The sequence below is a fragment of the Paramisgurnus dabryanus genome, chromosome 16, assembly GCF_030506205.2.
Source record: "Paramisgurnus dabryanus chromosome 16, PD_genome_1.1, whole genome shotgun sequence".
NCBI classification, from domain to species: Eukaryota; Metazoa; Chordata; class Actinopteri; order Cypriniformes; family Cobitidae; genus Paramisgurnus; species Paramisgurnus dabryanus.
Window position 1 is genome coordinate 16,425,924 of NC_133352.1, and position 20,729 is coordinate 16,446,652.

Sequence of the window (20,729 nt, forward strand, 5' to 3'; positions counted from 1 at the left end):
TGATTGACACTTTCCTGTTGCTGTGAGCTGGGGGCATCAGGTTGTTCCTCCTTGCCCTGGAGGGAGATAGAGGGGGCAGGTGAGGCGTAGGTGACAGTGCGTGGCGATGATGGCAAAAGCTGCTCCTCCTTTAGCAACGGTTGTGCTCTCAGAGCCTCTCCGGTCTAATCAGACAGCACTTAACACAGTCTACAGCACTTGTAACCCGCTGCCCTCCACTTTAAACCACTTTAAGATGCATCCGTTTCAAGCACGGCTTTAGTGTATTGGCAAGAGGACATATTATGATAAGATCATCTGACTGATAACTAAATGAGACAGCTACTGCTATTAAATTGATCATTTCAAACAAAAAATAAAGTTTATTAGGAGAGTTACAATTCTGAAAAATTGTAAACTTGAAAAAGTGTTGACATTTTAAATGCAAGAAAAGCTGCATTTCTAAAGGTAAATGTTAACATTTAAACAAATAATCAGATTTCTGTGATTTTATTGGAATATTTTTGGATATTGATATCAGATATCATCTGTTTTTATAAAATTGTGGAGGCCAAGGATGATAACTATAATTTGGTTTTAAAAATCATTTTCATTTTAACAGAATAGCAGATTCCATATTATAACAATAACAATACAAAGTTGTAATCAGTACAATACAATATCATTGTATTCACTTTCAGAGCATTTTTTTTTTTTTAAACAAAGCATTGAGAATCAATCAAAACCATCTTAAAATAAATAAACATAACACTATTTCTATTGGAATTGGCGCTACTATTGTGATGTTTACAATGATCTTTATAGTTATTGTTCTTGGTGTTAATAGGCCTTCAAACATGTTACTCAAAGTGTAATGCTAATAATAAAATTAGCTTTACATGTTTGTAATAAATTAGGTGTTTTGGACCTATATTATCACATAAAATTTAGGTTTGTCAAACACAAAAAAGTCTTTACAAAGGTACAAACGAGGATGTATGCATGCATGTGTGTATAGAGGCGGAGGCGAAGTGTAGGTGTGTGTCTGTGGCTTTCCATTACAAATGAAGACAAGATATCTTTACATTCTGCAGGCAGCCACTTGGAACCAGCAGCCCTTAGGGTAGAGCCCTCTGTCCCATTGTCTGCCTCTCGTTTTAAAGTGGACTACTCAAGACCTAAACCAGAGGGATGGCCTCTTCCTCGGGTTATGGGTGACATATGCCTAATCTACCATAGAGGAACATCTGCACTCATCTGACTCAATACAGGTGTAGGTTCTTCTCAAATGACTGAACCAATGAGGCGACCAGTGTGGCAATGCATTATGGTGTCGCCAAAGCACCAAATAGAATTACTTTGCTTAGTAAGTGACCACTTAAGAGACACAATCCAAGCTGTTTCAATGTTTAGGTGGATTTTAATTAAGCGTTTAAGTCATAATTGAATTACTTCGTAAATGTATTACTTGTTTTTGAATACATTTTCTTAGCGGAATCATGTTGTTCTAACAAAATAAATACTGTTGGAATAAAGATTTAATTTTATTCTGCCATACAGCATCGCAGCTTTTGCACCACGTTGTTTGTAGATAAATAAATGAAGAGTTTGGTTCCAAAACGTGATAAACGCCTTTTTTATTAGTTACCGCCAAAATCAGTATTGTATCAGGTCAGTGTTAAAAAGTTAATTCTTAATTTTACGCAAAATACAATAACCGTTGTCTTATTCTGTCATCTTTTCTCCCTTTTTCCCCCAAAACGCAAAAAACGCCAGTCCTCCTTCTCTGCAGAATGCAATAAAACTGCTCAACAAATCACAGCGCACCATTCCACGCATTGTAAACAATAAATACACAGAATCCTAGTTTTCCTTATCTACTTTGTACTTCATGATCAACAAATAAATAAAAACAAAATAATTATTGTGATGGCATCAGTGCCGCTGCTAGCCATTTTGGTGCCCTAAGCATAATTCCTTTAAAATGCCCCCCCGACCTTGAGAATTTTTTTTTTTTGCAAGTTTAACTTTTTATTACCAAACATATAAATTAATAGCAGAAAGTAAAACTTCACAGCTTTAGTCAACAAACACTACACATTTGAAAGTGCAAACTTTTATAGAATAGCAAAATAGAAAAAAATTACCAAACTTGAATAGAATAGCAAAATAAAAAATAATCCAGACATGTTTTTCCCAAGTACAATGTCACTTTAAATAAATTACATTAAATAAACACCAATAAGTAAACAAGAATGCTCAATATTCTTAAATAAAACAAAGATTAAGAGAACTAAGTGTCACAGTAATGTTTGCTTCATATCATACATGGTGACATTTTATATTTTTATATATTTAACAGTCAGGAATTGTTAGCCTACCATGTGCACTGACTGCTAACATTAACTTATACTGAGAAAGTATTAACCAGCATCACGTCAAAATAAACCACAAAATAAACTACTGCTCAATATCTAAAGAAACAAAGAAAGTAACAGCTGCCGTCAGTTATTAGTAAAATGCATATGCATAGGTAATGTTTTACAGTAAAATCTCAATTAAGCTTGCACTGAAGTTATAATTATAACAACATAGTTTCCTAACATTAATGTCAGCAGTTCGAGGCGCATTACTATTAGCAGCAGCTGCAGCACATGCCCATTTCCCTTATTTAGGAGTGAATGATAAAACATGATGGATTTACCTCCATGTGATGCACAGGCATCATCCCGCAGTTTCTTCTTTTTTCCGATCATGACTCCTGCTGTCTTTTCGGGGCCATTTCCAATAGTTTACTGTCTGGCCGTTTCTCAATCCGAAGGCTGCAGCCTACGCGAGGTCGCATATGCAGGCTGCATACGTCATAAAGCCTGGTTTATTTCAGTAAACTGAACATTACATTAGCAAGTCATAAGCATATTACAACAATTTACGATGAACTAAGAATAATAGTCAATTTTATCATCGTTAATATTACGAAATAAAAACGTTTTGATGACGTATGCAGCCTGGAAATGCGACCTCTGGAGGCTGCAGCCTTCGGATTGAGAAACGGTCTCTGTCAAACTTCGTCAGGCGCCCGCGCGATCAACCGGCACGGACCATCAAACGCTGGGGGGCATACTTTCTATACTAGAGCAATTAAATTATCTCGTTCCCCCTTTTTTGTAACATATACATGGATAAAAAGTGCCAAATAATATTTCTACAGGCTAATGAAATTCTATCAGCATTATAATTTTTTTTCATTAGGCTATTATTTTGGTGCCCTCTCAGGACCTGGTGCCCTACGCACAGCGCGTGATGCGCGTTATGGGAGCGGCGGGGCTGGATGGCATTGAAAAAACTTGGGTTTTCTGTGACGGGAAAGAGACGTAAGCCATCAAAATCGAATAATTTACACGAGAGGCACTCGGGTGAAGGAAAAATGCCGGTTGTTGCTTGTTCTCACATGACAGCATCAAGCTTCTGTCATGCCAACACATTGACCCCAGTGGATCTTATGAAAAACTTTCCATTATTTTCCTCAGAGTCAACAAAAATCGAGCAGGACCAAAAAATTTTACAGCTGATTCCAGTCAAAAAAGTTCAGCGACAACGTCCCAAGGATAACAGAAGCAATGACAGTGTTCTGTGTTTTGATTAATGCCATTAATATATATATAATCAGTGTATACCACTAGTCAACTAAATGAATATAACATGGCACAGATGAATGCATATTTATATATAGACTCAATAGATTCATAGGATTTTGAAAAAAAAAATCGATTTTTATAATAAATCTTTGAAAATCTAATTATGGATTTGAATTTTTAATTTTATTATAACCTAAAGATGCTATGTGAAAGTTTGTAACAGAAAACAGTGGTTGTCATCTTGTCACTGTATAGAAAACACATTTACCGAAATTAGTCTAAATGGATTTATTGCATTTTGGAACCAAAATCTTTAAATATTAACATATTAGTTCGTTGACATAAGTTGAATCAAATGATTATTTATTATAGTTTTTCTCAGTTGCTTGGAGCATTTCTCGAATCATTCTTAAAATTAGCAGATTGGACAGAATTCACATTTACATCTTTACTTTTCTCTGAAAAAAAATGTACACACATTCTGGTATTGAATAAATCATATTCTACGGTACAAATATAAAATCACAAAACTAGAAAGGTTCGCTATATGTAAAAAAAAAATCTCAAATCTAAATTTTCTCCTAATGGACATCCTGAATCCAGGCAGATTCTCATCCACATCACAACAGCTATCTTAATAATCATTCAAAATGTCTTATCCAGTGATCTAACACTTCACACATTCATTTCCCTTCAGCATTTATCAATTCAGTTTACACAAAAACAGATTATGATAATGACATAAAGATCAACCATTCTGCATTTCATGACTTATGCAATGAACTATTTTTTTTTAAATGTTTTGAGGTGTAAGACTATTCAACAGAAACCAGTATAATGTATTTTGATGAATATTACAATTAAAAATGTAGTAAACAGCAGACAATTGTACATAATCAACTGTATGATCATATCAAAGATTTGCTATTTGTCGAAAACAATGAGAATTTGCTTTTATTTTTTTGACTTGATGATGTCTGATCTGAGAAATGCTCAAAGCGACTGAGAAAAACTGAAATGTTTCAATCCATATGAGAAGTAAAAAATGAACTTAAGAATTATGCAAAATGAATTTTTTTAACAACATGGACAATACATTAAAAATGTATTTAATAAATATAATAAAAATACATAATAATTAATTTATTAAATCTAATGAAAAACATGACAACACAACATACATTCATATTTTGTTTGCTGCTTCAATTCAAATACAGGAACTAAATTCAAATTCTTAATCTTAATTTAATGTAAAGATAGATAGATAGATAGATAGATAGATAGATAGATAGATAGATAGATAGATAGATAGATAGATAGATAGATAGATAGATAGATAGATAGATAGATAGATAGATAGATAGATAGATAGATCACTCTTTTCTCTCACAGTTTGCCAAAGCTTTAGATCTGAGTAACACTGCTTTCTTATGCATTTGCAAATCAAAGCGATCACTTGTTGCATTAGCATCCCAAAAAGCAAGTGTTGATTTGAGGAAGGTTTGCTTGCTTAAGGCTAAATTCACTATTATGATACATCCATGAGAAAGCATCGCTTGCTCCCAGCTAGAAATAAAACACTAATGGACCCATTTCCTTCTTCATAAACTGAGGGAAAGCACAAAGAGGTGATGCTTGGGTTGTACTGTAGGGAAGGAAACAGGATGAGTCAAGTAGCCCGTGGCAGAATACAGTTCGCTTGGATTGAATCTCCTGTTATCACATTGAAGCAGGGCAAGAGGTGCTTTGACTTTTGACATTCCGGCCACTCCGTGGTTCCACAGCATGGACAAGAAAGAACGAAACAAAGGTTGAACTGTCGTAAAACTGACTGTAGGAGGATTCAGAAGGAGGGTCTGGAGAAGTGGAGCTTTAGTTCTATCAGACAAAGCATATAAAGTGGGTTTACAAATTGAGAACAATGTTCAGGAATTTACAGTGAGATCAATACTATCCCATTGTGCCTATTGAACAGACTGACTGAAAGCCCACTCCAATGCTGCAGTGTGTAGCTAACGTGTTTTAACTGGAATGTGGAGACTGATAGAAAAACATTAACTCGAAATGTATAGGAATAATATACAGTGAGGTTCAGGAGAGATCAATAAAACTGTACGTTTGCGTATTTCAACTTTTTGCATGTTTCAATTGACTGTTGATAAGATGCAATGCACTTTTACCTCGTATTCATCTTTAAAATGTCTCCACAGCAAACAGAGCCATTTTGTCTTTACTGTCCCACTACAGGGCACTGCCGCACTGTACATTGTCAAATTCACGAATTCATGTTATTTGATTTTGAACCTAAATAGTGCACCTATATATTTCTACATTATTTAACATTGTAACATTTCTTTGCTTTAAATTGAAAAAAAAAATACTTTAAAATTAAAAATTACTTCAACACCTAAAAAAAGTTTTTTCAACTTATATGCATAATAGTAAGTGAAAAATATTTAAAGTGAAAACTTTGTTAAACAAAACTTTTTTTAATTTTGAAGTTTTTTTTTCGATTTAATGCAAAGAAATGTTATGATGTTAAATAATGTAGAAATATATAATTTTTTAAGTTGATCTAACTTTTCACAGTGTATTTCCAGGTTAAATATATATATATATATATATACCCACTGTACCTGTAAAGTAACAGATTGAAAGAACAGATCAATGTCCTGTCTTAATGTTAAGGAAAGGAAACACACCAGAGTGTGACACCTGTCTCTCAAATCAGACTTAAAATAATCCTCTATTTTCCAAACAAACCATTAGCTACCATAATGATCCTCTGCTGCTGTTCTCAGTGGCTCTTTCATGGCCATCAGGGAGCAAGGTGTGATGGTTTCTGTGTAGGTGCTAAGGGGAAGGATTGCACTGATCTTAAGGTGAGTGTGGCAGAAGGCAGGACCATGCAATTTTCAGCACTCATCTGTTAATCTCTGTTTAGGATAAATCCCCAAACAGAATTAGTCACAGATCTCCAGGGTTAAGGGAGGCAGCCTACAGCCCAAAACAAGTGATGAGGGCAGAGCAATCTGAAGGCCCTGCTGACCTCTGAACCTGACAATTTATGAATGTATGTTAGATGATTAGTCTAACCATTTCAAAGCAAATGATGTAATTCTTTATATATTTATTTGTTATTATTAATATTATTAATAAGGCTGTCAAAGGATTAATCGCGATTAATCACATACATAATAAAAGTTTGTGTTTGCATAATATGTGTGTGTGTAGCTACTGTGTGTCTATATTATGTATATAATGTATGAATTTAAGAAATATGTTTTATTTATAATATATCAATATATGTATAAATATACATGTCAATTTTTCTTAAATACAAACATTAATGTGTGTGTATATGTAAACACATTTAAATTATGCAAAAAACTTTTATTTTGTATTCGATTAATAGCAATTAATCTTTTGACAGCCCTAATTTTTATTTATTAAGCAGATTGTTAATTATTCACATTATTTTTATATTTGTTGTTTATAATATTGTTTTAAACTGAGTTTAATTAAAACACAAACAATGAACAGCAGTTGTTAGTCTTTAAAATACGAAAGATGTATGTTTCTTAGACTTATTTTTTTTAAGTGTAATTAAAAATGTTTTTGTTTGTTTTATTTATTATTTTTAAAATCGAATAGTCAGATCCCAATTGAAAGTTTAAATATTTTCTTTTATGTAATTAGTCAGGGTTCATTTTGCTGTCTTCCTAAAAAAGATCTTATAATGAAATGTATAAATAGATGATATGCAAATTATGTTTTAGGTTTTATGTGACACTCTTGAATAACCTCTCCTCCCTTCTTTTCTACCTTCTGTTTGTCATTAACTGGCAGTTATAGTTTAATTGGACCTTGCATTGAGGTTTTTGTGCCCTCATATATCTCTCTCGGTTATCTGGTTAAGTTTTCACTGAAGAGCCTCGTCCATCACCTGTCGGCTCTCTTTCTTTCTTCTGCGTAGGAACACTCTTGTCATTTTAGTGATGCTTCTTGAGTCCTGAGCTTTAAGAGAGATGCTGCTGCTCTTCAACATGACATCACAACACAATTACTGTAGTAGGGCAATTGCATGCAAAAAAAAGATCCCTTTTGTAACTAATGCAAGTCTGTAGTTTTACCACACTTCATTATCAAATATGCAAATTTAAGTATCATTAATATTGAATTTATATTATCAGTAACACAAATTTCTTAGCTTTCATTAATAGCTGCTCAAAGACACACTTACATTTTAAAGCATTGCTGCTGTATCTGTAATGGAATTTACACATTACTGTGTCAGCACAGTGCATATTAAATGGAGGAGGAATCCGTTGATTCTGGACTGATTTTGCTTTTTGCCATCAAAAACTTTCAAGTGTGCAATAGAGAGATATTTTTGACAGTAGAGTGAGGTCAAGTATATATACCTCCCAAGGCAAAATGACAACCCAAGACCTTGTCTCAGAAGGGGTTTGATATGTAGCTGTGTGCAAATGGCTGTACAAACATGAAGGCTGTTTTGATGTTTCTGTGGTCGTTGACATGGGAGGCCGTCTCCTTGGGAGGTGAGGGGTCTCCTGCCCTTGAGTGACCTGTGACCTAAGTGAGCCCTTCTGCACTGATACAGGCTTTCAGCCCTAAGGGGAAGGGGGAGAGAGGGGGATTGCACTCTTCTGTAAGTCTCAGTTGCATTTTCTTTTTTTTCAATTGAATAGAAATATATAACCAAAAACTATGTAATATATAGAAATATATAATAATAATATATAGAAATATATAATTAAAACTTCAAAAATCATCCAAGGTCATTAAATCTTTATTTTGGTTTGCAGATTCTTGTTTGAATGTTGACATTCTAATTTTCTAAATAATAAGTTGGCACTACTAATAAAATAAAGTATCATATAATTATATATTTTGTTTGTTGTGTTGAATAACAACATAAGGCCAAAATAGCAGGTGCATTTCAGCTGGTTGCAGTTTAGAGCTTATTGCTTATGCCTCTGTGATTGAGAACAAAGAAGTGTAGTCATAATGTCAGTGAAGCTATGAGTAAAACTGTTCTGGAAAAAGATCTGCGTCACTTTGAAGTCCAATGCAGATTATTACTTGTGTGGTTGTCCTCCATGAATCATCATGGATGTTTGATGTTCAGTTCTTCGAAAAAATGAACTTCATGAGAGAGTGATAAACATCGTGTCTTTGCCCCCTTTTTCTCGTTTCAGCTGGCATGCGCCCTTCCCTAAGGCTTTCACCACGCGCTATTATACTTTTCGATCCCCGACACGTGCAGATACAAGAGCCTTGGCTGGACCTCATGCGGAACTCCCAAATAGAGGATTTAACCTGAACCCCTTCAAAAAAATCTACTAATCCAGATTCACAATGTGCACAGAATGAAAACTTTCATTTTATATCTGCTCGAGTTCGTATAAATACGATGAGAATAATTAATACATTTTTAATTTTATTCACAGGATTTTTATTAATTTATTTTATTTTATACAATTCAATTATTTGCCGTATTTATTGTATTTTCTTTTGCATTCATTTATTATAAATTGTGTGATGATTTAGGGAATGATTTTCGATTGCATTAATTTATAATAAATTGTGTGACAATTTAGGCAATGTTTTTCGTTTGCAGTAATTTATAATAAATTGTGTCATGGTTTAGGGAATGATTTTCGTTTGCATTCATTATTAATAAATGGTGTCATGATTATAGGGAATAATTTTCGTTTGCATTCATTTATAATAAATTGCGTCATGATTTAGGGTTTAATTTATTTTGTATTAATTTATAGGGGTTATTTATTGGTTTAATGAATGTTCTTTGTTTCAATATTACTGTATATTCATTCATATATTCATCTCTGCTAAGTTCAACTGGTTTTCGATAGCTTACTGTAATTATGTGTGTTAATGTTTAAAAAGCAGATTCGTTGACATATTAGATAACGCTTAGGTTATCACAGATCTATAGCCATGCACCTGCTGCTGTAACCGTTATTTCATGCGCTGTGACCCAGAGTGACGCTTCAATGGCTGTGTACTAATTTCAATTATGTCCATTATGTTTCCAGTCATCTCTTTGAGTTGCATTACCCTTATTATAGAGCAAGTGCTCTGTCAATGCATCACATATAAAGACAACAAGCAAAGTTTTTGTAGAAAACGTTATATTTATTCGTACAAACATATTTGCAGCTGATTTATATTTTAAGGTAAATACATAATAGAATAAATCTCTTTATATACAATAAAAATACATTAGAATAGAATACAAAAGCAACAGGTTGAATAAATAAAATAAAAAGAAAGTAAAGAAAGTGATGAGAGCTAGTAAACTGTACTCTCTTATGGATAAGCCAGACAGAGGAGTTTCTACGGGTCAAAATACATAATGCATAAGGCCAGATCTTTGTCTCTTGATGGCTTTTCAGTCTATTGTCACGGCGTTGAAACTGAATTTCCACGCTCGCTTTTCTGCTTTGCCGCTCTACAAATTGTAATATTGACTTTTCACCTCGCACTGCCAAGGCAAATCTGTCTTGGTTTAAATGATAATTTTCTCTAACTGGGGTTAAGGTCATACGCCAAAAGATGCAGCGCGCTGGAAAAGTGCAAAGATATTGGAAAACCGTCAATATCAAGGATACAAAACGTACAAAAACAATACAAAAACATTCTCGTTTGTGAACTGTAAGGCAAACAGTGAACACCTAATGTTGATAAAAAGGTATCAGAAACATCCTCTGTTGTTACACTACATACTTCTGCACCTATACTTTAGTCTATCATCTTAATAGATTCTGGGCATGAATTTGTGGTAGCTGTAAACTACATCAGTCTGCAAATATCCAAAATCGTCAATGGCTGGTGGGCTGCCGGGATCTGAATTGCAGTAAGACGGAGATGAAGCCGAGGAGGAGGCACTGGATGCCCAAGAGCAAGAGTCCCCGCTCGGGCTAGGCGTTTCCATGACGCGGCTTAATCCCGGGAGCATCAGCGCGGCGTCTCTCGTCTTGTTCGGCCGCTGGTCTGCGATCCGAATGGTCTCTGAAAGTGCCCAGATGTAGTTGTGGGCAAAGCGCAGAGTCTCGATTTTGGTGAGCTTTGTGTCATCGGGAAACGCGGGCAGCACGCTTCTCAGGGCATCCAAGGCGTCGTTGAGGTTGTGCATCCTGTTCCTCTCGCGGTCGTTTGCCTTCATCCGGCGGTTTTTCTTTACGACGTGCACGGTGGCCTCGTTCCTGGCGCGCCCCCTACGCCTCTTTTTTGGCTGCAGCTCGGCGTTGCCCTCCTGCAGGCTGTCGGCTGGAGATGCAGGTGGGTTTCCGTAGTAGGATGCGGGGGATGCGGCGTGGCTGCTGCTGCTGCGCGAGTCTTCATCATCTGTGTGCGTAAACGAGTAGTCACAGCTTGAGTTATCCATGTCGGAGTATAGGGTCTCCATTGCAGTGCACATTATTGGCTACCTGGAAATATATAAAGGATAGAAAAAGGTTAGAAATATACACAAAACAGTCTTATAATGCAAATCCAGATTGTAAGCATGCAAGATTGCGCAAGGTCCAAGCTGCAAATACGCACCTGATGAGAGCTGGTAGATGAAACAAGGTGTTTGAAGGTTTGCAAAGTCCTGCAGATAGTTTGTGTTGGAGTTAAAGGCACGCGTCTGTCTTGCTCTTACCCCTCAATCAGCTCGTGTGAGCCAGTGAGCTTGGCACACGACCGGCCTCACATGCCTTATATACCCGGGTGAGACAATGGACAAGCCCCCCTAGCTTTGGCATTTTTGTGAAAGATGAATGAATGGTTTGCATCAGGTCTGCCCCGTGCCGCACGACCATCTCATTAGCATAATTTATGCCCGTTGTTTGTTCGCCCTCTGAAGCGTGCCTGTAATCACCGCTGGCCAATCAGAGAGCTGGAAAGCTGCACAGCCACGCGAGCAGAGCTGTTGCTATCTGTCCTGCATGGACCAAGCACACTTTTAAGTTAAATCTCTGAGGAAATTGAAAAGACTTTACGAAGTGTATAGAATGCGTAATGCACGAGGCTAGGACAAGTTTTCCAGGCAGTGTACACAAATAAATTAAGATTTTTTTCAAAAAGATACGAACTCACATTCATGTATTTGTAGTTTGCTGCTAATTTTTATATGCATGTGATTTTTTGTAACTTTATGTATATTTGCATATGTCTTTACGCATATGCAAAGGTAAACAGCTATCTGTCCATTAGGTTATTCGATATTTTGAAATGTTGTTATTTTTTAGTCAAGCTCCATGTGGTAACATAATTCCGTAGACCCACATGTCACAGTCTGAATTGTATTTCTGGGAAAATAATATTAGGCTATACTTCCTTTCACACTGCTGCCTTTAACACACACTTTGAGTTATTACAGCTCACGAGGTGAAAGATACAGTTCAATCAAACTGCTCTCAATGCGCAGTGCCTTAAGTTTTATTTAAAGACATCTTTATGAGACAGCCGTACAATTGTTCATTAATTATTCAATTTATTCAATTGCAAGCAACTCGCCCCTCTTTAGAAATAAAATGAAGGGGGCACTATTTAGAAATAGTTTGGGGAGAGACATGCGGCGCCTTTCTCCATGCGGTATTATGACGATAGGGGCACAGTCATTTATAAATAATTACACAATGTTTAGAGTCTTCAGGCATGTATGATATATCAAAGCGATTATAAGGTGAATTGTTCCATTGTGCGCCTCTCTCTCTCCTCTTTTCAGCTCTATACGGTTTGTACCCCGTCCAAATTCTGTGCCTCTGAGCTTTTGTCACTCATTTTTCTCGGCCTGCGACACTCCAATAGCATTATTCTTATTCAAATAGTCCCAGCGTGAACAAAAACACCCCGCTTTTGAGACACGTTTGTGCTTTCGCTGGCATGAAGAGAAGCACAAGTGCCTGGATGCATAATTTTAGACACATAAACTATTATTGAGTCATAAAGATGAGGTGAAGTATTTGCAACTTTGCGTCAACGTTGAAAAGTGGCGCGCAATGATATAAAACGTTGTTTTTCTGCTGCGTCCTGTTTATCTCGGTTTTATGGCGAATGCATTTATTTTAAAGCCCCTACGATCGCTCTTTGGAGGTCTAGACTGGGGTGATGGGGGAGAGATCGATTTTACTATTACAACACCAACCTGTCAGTAATAACTTCAAAGAGGGAAAACAGCTTGAATGCCAATTTTGCTTCCAGTCAGGACATTAGGGATCTGGTTTGGAGCGTGCACTTATTGCTCTTATAAAGTCATAAAAAAGTTATTGTTTTACAATGTTACTTAACATTATTTCCACAAAAGTGATGGATGGGTCAGGGTTTTTTTCTAGAAAAGGGGGCGGAGGGGAGGAAGAAGGGTTTTGCCCACAGCTGAGAGATGTTGCCAAGGAGATTTTGACAGGATTAGGCACAAGTGCACGAGACCTGATTGCATTTCAATAGCAGAAACACGTGAGAAAATGAAACAACTGAATTACTTAAAGAGGATCTTATCTGAACCCTGAAACAATCGTGCGCACTGCACATTTTTAAGAAATGACACGCGCGTTTGAAGGTATGCTATATGTGTAAACATGAAAAAAATGTTTGATTGCAACTGATATTTTAATAACAAAAATGAAGAACGAAATAAAAATAAAAGAGAGCAGTTGAATAACGCTGGCTAAAGATTTGCATGGCAGGTGTCGAAAACGTGTGTCTAAAGCATGGCTACTGAAAGGTGCATTCGTCTTGTTCAGACCGTGGTCTAATAATCTTGCCTTGGCTTGGCAAGTGATGTGTGAGGGACAGAACTTTCTTTATTCTCTGTAAGAATAGACTTTTCATTTATTTTATATCTATTTATGCAATTCGAATTAAAATTCAATTTTGCATTTGGCCCAGCATTAATCCCCGGGTATTAACGCGATTACTTTGCGCAAAAGATCTTTGAGTCAGAAAGTCTGATAGAAGTTTTCACATGGTAATCCCCGGAATAATCCTTTCCCCTGGCGTTGCGGCAGGATCGGGGCCAGGGGACCTTTTCTCCCTGTTCAGAATTCAAGCAGGGCAGAATAGGGCCATTACTTTTGAATGATAATTAATTCCTTACTCCAGTGCTTCAATTGTACGGGGATACCACACCCCAAATAAGAAAATCACCCCCACAACCTCGTGAAGGCATTAGAATAAAAGACTGAAAATAAATTCTAGGGTTACAATGTTTGAAGACAGCAGCAACTTTGTCACTTGCTTTTGTAATACAGTCAAAGGTTTAATAATGCCAATTTAAACTTACCCAACTCTGTGGTTTAATGAACTGTGCAATTCATTTTTTTCTGTAAGTAAAATATAATTCCTGTTTTCAACCCTAGACTATTGAAAATCTTTCTTTCTTTTATTTTATTTTTTTAGGTATATTTTATTACTAAATCGAAATTCTCATTTACTTTATTTTCAACAACTAGGATTTTTTGTCTTAAAAATGTAGTTTTTGCAGGTGCTTGAACATCTACCAGGATGTAAACAATGCATATTTTATATTTATTTATATGTATTAATTCTATTTTATATTTTCTTATTTATGTATTTATTTCTATTTTTGTATAACTGTGTAACACACACGCAAACACACACATGTATTTATTTACTAATTTGAATATTATTATATTTTGGTTCAATGCTGCATGGATCTTTCAGACTGTACTGATTTACAAGTGACTGTTTAAAAGGCATTCATATTACTGTAATGCCAAACATTACACTCATGTTCAGATTTAATTTTAATCTATTTGTTTGCAAAATATACCTAAAACATATAGTTTTGTGTCCAATTCAAGATTTTGGAACAGGTGCTATTATCAGAATGCAATGGAATCTCATTACAAGCTATGCGAATGTAAATTTTAGGCTCTCATTGTGAGTCAGACACATAATGTACCAGTTCGTGAACCTTGTACTATCAATCAGATGTCCAAGTCTAAATACAAACCCTACGGTGGGGCATTCACTTGTCTTCATGTGTTTGTGCAAGTGCATAATTTACCTCTAGTTTACCCTGCATCAGTGTTAACAATGAGCGCTGTGTCTCTAAAGACTTTATATTTTAAAGTAACCAGGGCAACTATTTGGTAAAATGAGAAGAAGCTTTGCACAAGCTACATCACCGTTAAAAGGAGGAAGTATACAACGATTCTCTGACTAATGATAAGTTGATACACCTGACCTCAACAGACCGTTCCATGCTTTGGACTTTTTTCTTAGTAGATTTTTTTTGCCAGTTACCGTTAAAACATTTTCCCAGAGTATTCATCCATTTATTTTTGCAACAAAAATTGCTCATTCACACAAAATGTGATTAAAATTCCTAAACGTGTGCGCCCACTTAAAAAACCCGATGAAACATAGGTTTGGGTGGATGGCATCACTTGAAGGTGTTCAAATCAGCCATATGGTTTTGAGTGCAATAACTCGAATCTCTAGCCAACAATGGAGTAATTGAGAAGGGAAAGGGGTCTGAGCTTGACTCGACAAAGCTGCAAAAACTCCTTCTTTCAGCCTAATGAAGCTGTTGTCTGGAGATTCTGTGTGGGGTTGGGAGGCTGGTGCTGGACGTGATTTGTCATACAATCTGAATCTTTAGGAGGGCCGGAGAAAGACCTCCTCTCCATATGTCTGCTTATTTTGCATCTGAAAGCTACCTTTGGCAAAGAAGGGGGAGAGGGGGAAGCGAAGTAGTGGGCTGCAGCTCAGAAACAGGATTTTTCTTTCCAGCAGCTCTAAGAGCACTCAGATCCACACTGAAGAAAGGCTTTACTCTCACAAATTAAAGCTGCAGAGACTAAATATATTTGAAAACAATTTTTTCTATTGGCCATCATTCTTTTATGTAGAACAATAAAATATTTATATATATTTATAACAGCTTTACTTAAATATGTTTAGTACTTTTTTAAAAGTTGTTTACGCTTTTTAAAGTTACTCACAGAACCGAAGGAAGAACATTTTATCATTATTAAAGTCATGTTTATTTAATTAAAAATAATTCAATTATATATAATGTGCTATAGCAATAAACTAACAACAATCAGACTGATTTATCTAGCTAAAAACACATCAAATGGTGATGCAAATACTAGCATTGCTGTAGCTGCTGATGAACTGATGAAAAGCAGTTATCTTCTATTTTCTTCAATGTTAATGCTAGCATGAAAGTTAATTAGAAAAATACTAACATTCTATTAAGACCTCTTTTTTCAAATTTATTTGGTTTGTTAGACAATGATTTGTCAATGAGCTGTGATATTTGTTTATTGATTGATTGATTTGTTAAGACATAATGTTTAAATTGCACTGATCCCAGTCTTTTCTTTATGCACAAAGAAAGCACCATAATTTAAAAACTTTTAAAAGGATTTTTGAATGAAGCTGACATATATAGCAATGCCCAAACTCCCTCACACACAGATAAAGGGAGTATAAAGGATTTGAGTTTGATTAAACGAAAGCCACTGTCTGTATTACGTAAAGGCCATGAACTTGTGACTGTGAGGACATCTGTAGGCATTCACTCCTCGTTTTTAATATCAAGGTTAATGCGATGAGTGCTAGAATGTGGTGCAGACAGAATGAAAAGTCCCAGAGGAACATCCTCATTTTGGACTAAGCATGATGCAAACCCCATCCACCATGCTTAGATATGTGTGGACATCTGCCCATGCTCATCAGCATGCATGGCTTTAGTCTAAAGATATCTGACCTGCCTGAGCAACAATGGTGAGACAGTCTGATCTATAGCACTTCACTGCATTTTCCTTTATATGCTTGTGAAAGAGGAGGTTTTAAAACATGCTGTTAAAGGTACAAACCAACAACAAACACAGAAGATTTTTGTGCTTTTCACCTATAAACATTATTTGTTGCCTGTTACTTGTGCAAAGGCATTGTAAACACTAGCATGTATTGAAAAATAATATAATAATGTACCAGAAGGAGCCAGCTATTCCTTAATGCTGCAGTAAATTGTTAGTGTAGCCATTTTATTTATAAAGGTTATTGTTGTTGTTTATATTATTATTATTATTATTATTATTATTAATAATAATAATAATAATAATAATAATAATAATAATAATAATAATAATAATAATAATAATAATAAAATAATAATAATAATAGGCGTCGTCGTCATCATCGTCATCATCTATGGTCATCATCATCATCATCGCAGTAATACAATGATGATGATACTCTTATTTCAGCTATTATTCCCCTAAACAGTTATATTTGTTTTCTGCTGTAAATGTTTTAGCACTATTTTTTCACTCGAGCGTGTATGCACAATATTAGTAGCCTACATTTAAACACTTTTAAAGACGTACGTTTAAGTTGCTGTAATAATAGTAGTGCTGTAAAAGACGAACGTCTGCTGTAAAAAAAACAACCAAACAAACAAATAGAAAAACAATACAAAATGGACTTCATATTAAAATCTACTCAAAACTAAAACTCGTTTCTATTTGTGAACGTACTGAATATTATAGGGATCATAGGGACCTCTTGTGGTTGTATATTGTCAATGCTATTGCATGTTGTGCAAAAAAAAAATCTATTTTAAAATCAAGTTTAGGGATTTAATGTATTTTAATATTATTTAATAATATTACATTTAGTCGAAGTTAGAAAATTACAGAATACTCGGTTTTCATACAAATATTCAGTTGTCATATTTTAGGATATTATTAAACAAATTAAACGATGCTTTTGATAAAAAAATTTTTTTGGGTTATTATAATTTGATTTTATGGATTATTATAAAGTGTTAAATTGGAAATGTCTTAAGCAACATAAAGTATTTATCTTAAAATTAACTAGGGTTTACAACATAGCACTGTTCTGCGCAAGTCGTTTTTGGACTCTTAATTTGAAGTTGTTGTTACCGGAAATGTTATTTTGTAGCCGGATTCGGTTTGAAGCTCGGCGGCTGAACACGCAAAACAAAACACGCGTTAATTTACTATTTTTTTGTTCAAGGTTAATTCTTTTAAAAGACACAACGCCTTGAGAGATGTTTTATCACGTAAGCTTCCTACTGCTTTAACAACAAATTGAAAGCAAGTGTGTATTAATATCCATTTAAATGCTTTGTTGTTTCAATCAGATCTCTTTGGAGCATGAGATTCTTCTCCATCCAAGATACTTCGGACCCAATCTTTTGAACACAGTCAAACAGAAACTTTTCACAGAGGTGGAGGGGACATGTACGGGAAAGTAAGTCAAACTGGAGGGTAGAGATCTCTATAAATAAAATTGTTCACTGATGTTGACCTCTTGTGTCTTTTGCAGGTATGGTTTTGTCATTGCAGTAACTACAATTGATAATATCGGAGCCGGTGTGATACAGCCTGGCAGAGGTTTTGTCTTGTACCCTGTCAAATACAAAGCAATTGTATTCCGTCCCTTCAAAGGAGAAGTTGTGGATGCTGTTGTCACTCAGGTTAACAAAGTACGAGTCCAGTTCATCTACTCATTAAACTGTTGCTTTCATTATAAATCAGGGTATTTGATTTTGAAGTGTAATATTTGCATATACCTTATCTTTTATTCTCTTTCTTTGCAGGTTGGACTCTTCACAGAAATTGGCCCCATGTCTTGTTTCATTTCTCGCCATGTAGGTTTTCCATAAGAAGCAGTTTCTGTAATATAATAGTATTTATTGTTATACAGGCCATCATTATATTTATATTCGAAACATTTAATTTTCATGTCTTATGTGCTTAGTTGAAGAGTGTCATGGCCAGCCATGTAATTGCCTAAAATTATAACGTGCTGTATTATTTTAAACTAATTATATGGAGTTAATAACAATCAGTTGCACAGTCAGTATTTTCTGCAGTCACATAATCATATACCTGTACACCATGTAACAAAGTGTCATCTTAGACCACTAGACTTTTTTGACACCTGTCATTTCTGTATTTAGTCTATTCCTTCTGAGATGGAGTTTGACCCAAACTCAAATCCTCCCTGCTATAAAACAGTTGATGAGGTAAGATTCACTAAATCATCTTTAAGAAATTTTATGAGATGTTTGTTTAATGAAGTGTTTATTCAAATGTTAGATATATAGACCTTGTAATTTTCTTTTAAACAGGACGTGGTGATTCAACAAGATGATGAAATTCGACTGAAGATTGTGGGAACTCGAGTGGATAAGAATGATATTGTAATTATTATACTTTTTAAAATAATTGTTCCTTTTGGATAATAATGTCTTATAAAGTGTAACTATCTTCACATGTTGTTTTTCTTTTAGTTCGCTATTGGATCTCTTATGGATGACTATTTGGGTAAGTATTTTCTACAAGGAATATTTGAAGAGTTTGGTTCCAAAGCGAGATAACTTTTGTCAAAACGTGTAATATTATGTTATCATGTTTTTATTGTGCTACTAAGCTGTTTTTTTAGTTATAAAGGCTTAAATCAAAACAAACCAACTACAGTTTTGATATATATACTAATTGAAATGCACAATCCAAAAAACAAGATAAAAAAAAACGGATTATCACGTTTTGGAACCCAACTCTTTATTTATTCTATTATCTGTTTTATAATCAGGACAATGCATTTATAGCTTTCATAAATATCAGAAATTCATAAAACTTAAACACTTTTAGATTCTACTGTTGTTCTGTTGTCCAGATATTCTCTAAAAGTTTTGTTCTTGTTGTTTTAGGTCTTGTCAGCTGATTCTTCAGCCAAGGATATGAGAAATTTGAAATTTGATGCTATGGTGATGCCACATAGTTATTTTTGTTATGTATATACTGTAAGTGTGTCCTCATGAAGTTGAAGTTATGTAGTTTTTTCCTTTTTAAATTCTCTACTTTTATCTTCTCATTGTCCACATGTGGAACTGCTTTATGTAGAATGGGAACAAAATGTAATTTAGCATTGGTTATAAACATTGAAAGACTTGAAAAGAAAGAGTTTTATAGTGAGACAACTATTAGTATGACTTTTTGGCAAACACATGTAGACCAAATGTTGTCACTCATCACGTGCTTTTAAAATGATTTGATTCCTTTATTTAATAAGGTCAGTTAAAAATATTTTTCTAAAGTTCAATTTGCCCTTTGTATCTTTCTCTTTTTGTAATACAATACCCATTTCAAAATGTTTATCACCTCTTTGTATATTTTATTGTTCTTTTTGAAAAAAAAAGACTTGTTTTGTCATTGCAAGTTGTGTTGCCAATACTGTATGTCGATGTAACCCATAGATTCCCATCAACAAAATACAGTTGAATTTTTGGGGGATGTCAAAGTCATATCTATATTTTGGTGTAATTTATAGTCTTCGAAAACGTATTATAAAATTGGCACAAATATAGGTGGACCATAATCATTAATTTTTTTCCACACAACAAAGCATATTAAGCAAATCGGATTATTTAATGCAAATAATTTTGTACAAACTTAAAATAAAGTATGATAGTAGGTTGCTATAGTGAATGTTATGTTTAAACCTACCTTGCTGGATAGATAAACTGCACTGTAAGCAGGTGTGAAAACATGTAAGATTGAGTGTCAGAAGGTTGGTGTAAGAGTTGTTGGTGTCCTATGAAGGCAGCAACCATATTTTGTTTGTCCATATAACCTGTTCAGAAAGATTCTCAGATGGATATATTACACTGCAATACATGCAACTGAATATATGAATGAAAATAGTGATTATGATATTTGATTAATATTAATTGTTTGCGTATGGAGCCTTTGTAAACTGACAAATATGTCTGTATATTAAAAATAGCAATAACTTGCTGACAAAATGCAAAATAAATAAATGAAAAACGGCAGTATAAATACTGGTCGAATTTACATAAAGGATAAGAAATTAAGCAAATATCCGATTTCTATTTCTGAGGGAAAAAATAAAATGAAAAATTGTCGATTTCGACCTCTCATTTTGTTTAGGCGGCTTTAGAGAAATGCCTTAATTCGTTTCTATCTACAATAAATAATGAAAGTAAAGGATATACATTTTTAATTTAAACGTTATTATGCTGCGTTCCAGGCAACCTGTAACCCGTAACTC

The 20,729-nt window shown here is 34.7% G+C and overlaps 2 protein-coding genes and 1 long non-coding RNA gene across 3 annotated transcripts; 1 reads left to right on the forward strand and 2 right to left on the reverse strand.

The window, feature by feature from the left end:
• Nucleotides 1-4,874: 4,874 nt before the first annotated feature.
• LOC135753866 (uncharacterized) lies at nucleotides 4,875-20,689 on the reverse strand. Its single transcript, XR_010533844.2, has 3 exons — nucleotides 20,165-20,689; nucleotides 18,226-18,328; nucleotides 4,875-5,495 (listed from the first exon to the last, which is right to left on the reverse strand). It is a non-coding gene; the product is annotated as an uncharacterized lncRNA (long non-coding RNA).
• Nucleotides 9,916-11,583, reverse strand: neurog1 (neurogenin 1). The gene is made up of 2 exons (XM_065266648.2): nucleotides 11,211-11,583; nucleotides 9,916-11,095 (listed from the first exon to the last, which is right to left on the reverse strand). The coding sequence occupies exon 2, from the start codon at nucleotides 11,083-11,085 to the stop codon at nucleotides 10,420-10,422; it is 666 nt and encodes a 221-aa protein (XP_065122720.1). The 5' UTR covers nucleotides 11,086-11,095; nucleotides 11,211-11,583; the 3' UTR covers nucleotides 9,916-10,419.
• polr2g (RNA polymerase II subunit G) lies at nucleotides 17,561-20,024 on the forward strand. The gene is made up of 8 exons (XM_065271696.2): nucleotides 17,561-17,712; nucleotides 17,794-17,903; nucleotides 17,979-18,138; nucleotides 18,253-18,303; nucleotides 18,616-18,681; nucleotides 18,787-18,858; nucleotides 18,949-18,982; nucleotides 19,369-20,024. The coding sequence occupies exons 1-8, from the start codon at nucleotides 17,701-17,703 to the stop codon at nucleotides 19,380-19,382; spliced, it is 519 nt and encodes a 172-aa protein (XP_065127768.1). The 5' UTR covers nucleotides 17,561-17,700; the 3' UTR covers nucleotides 19,383-20,024.
• Nucleotides 20,690-20,729: the final 40 nt, after the last annotated feature.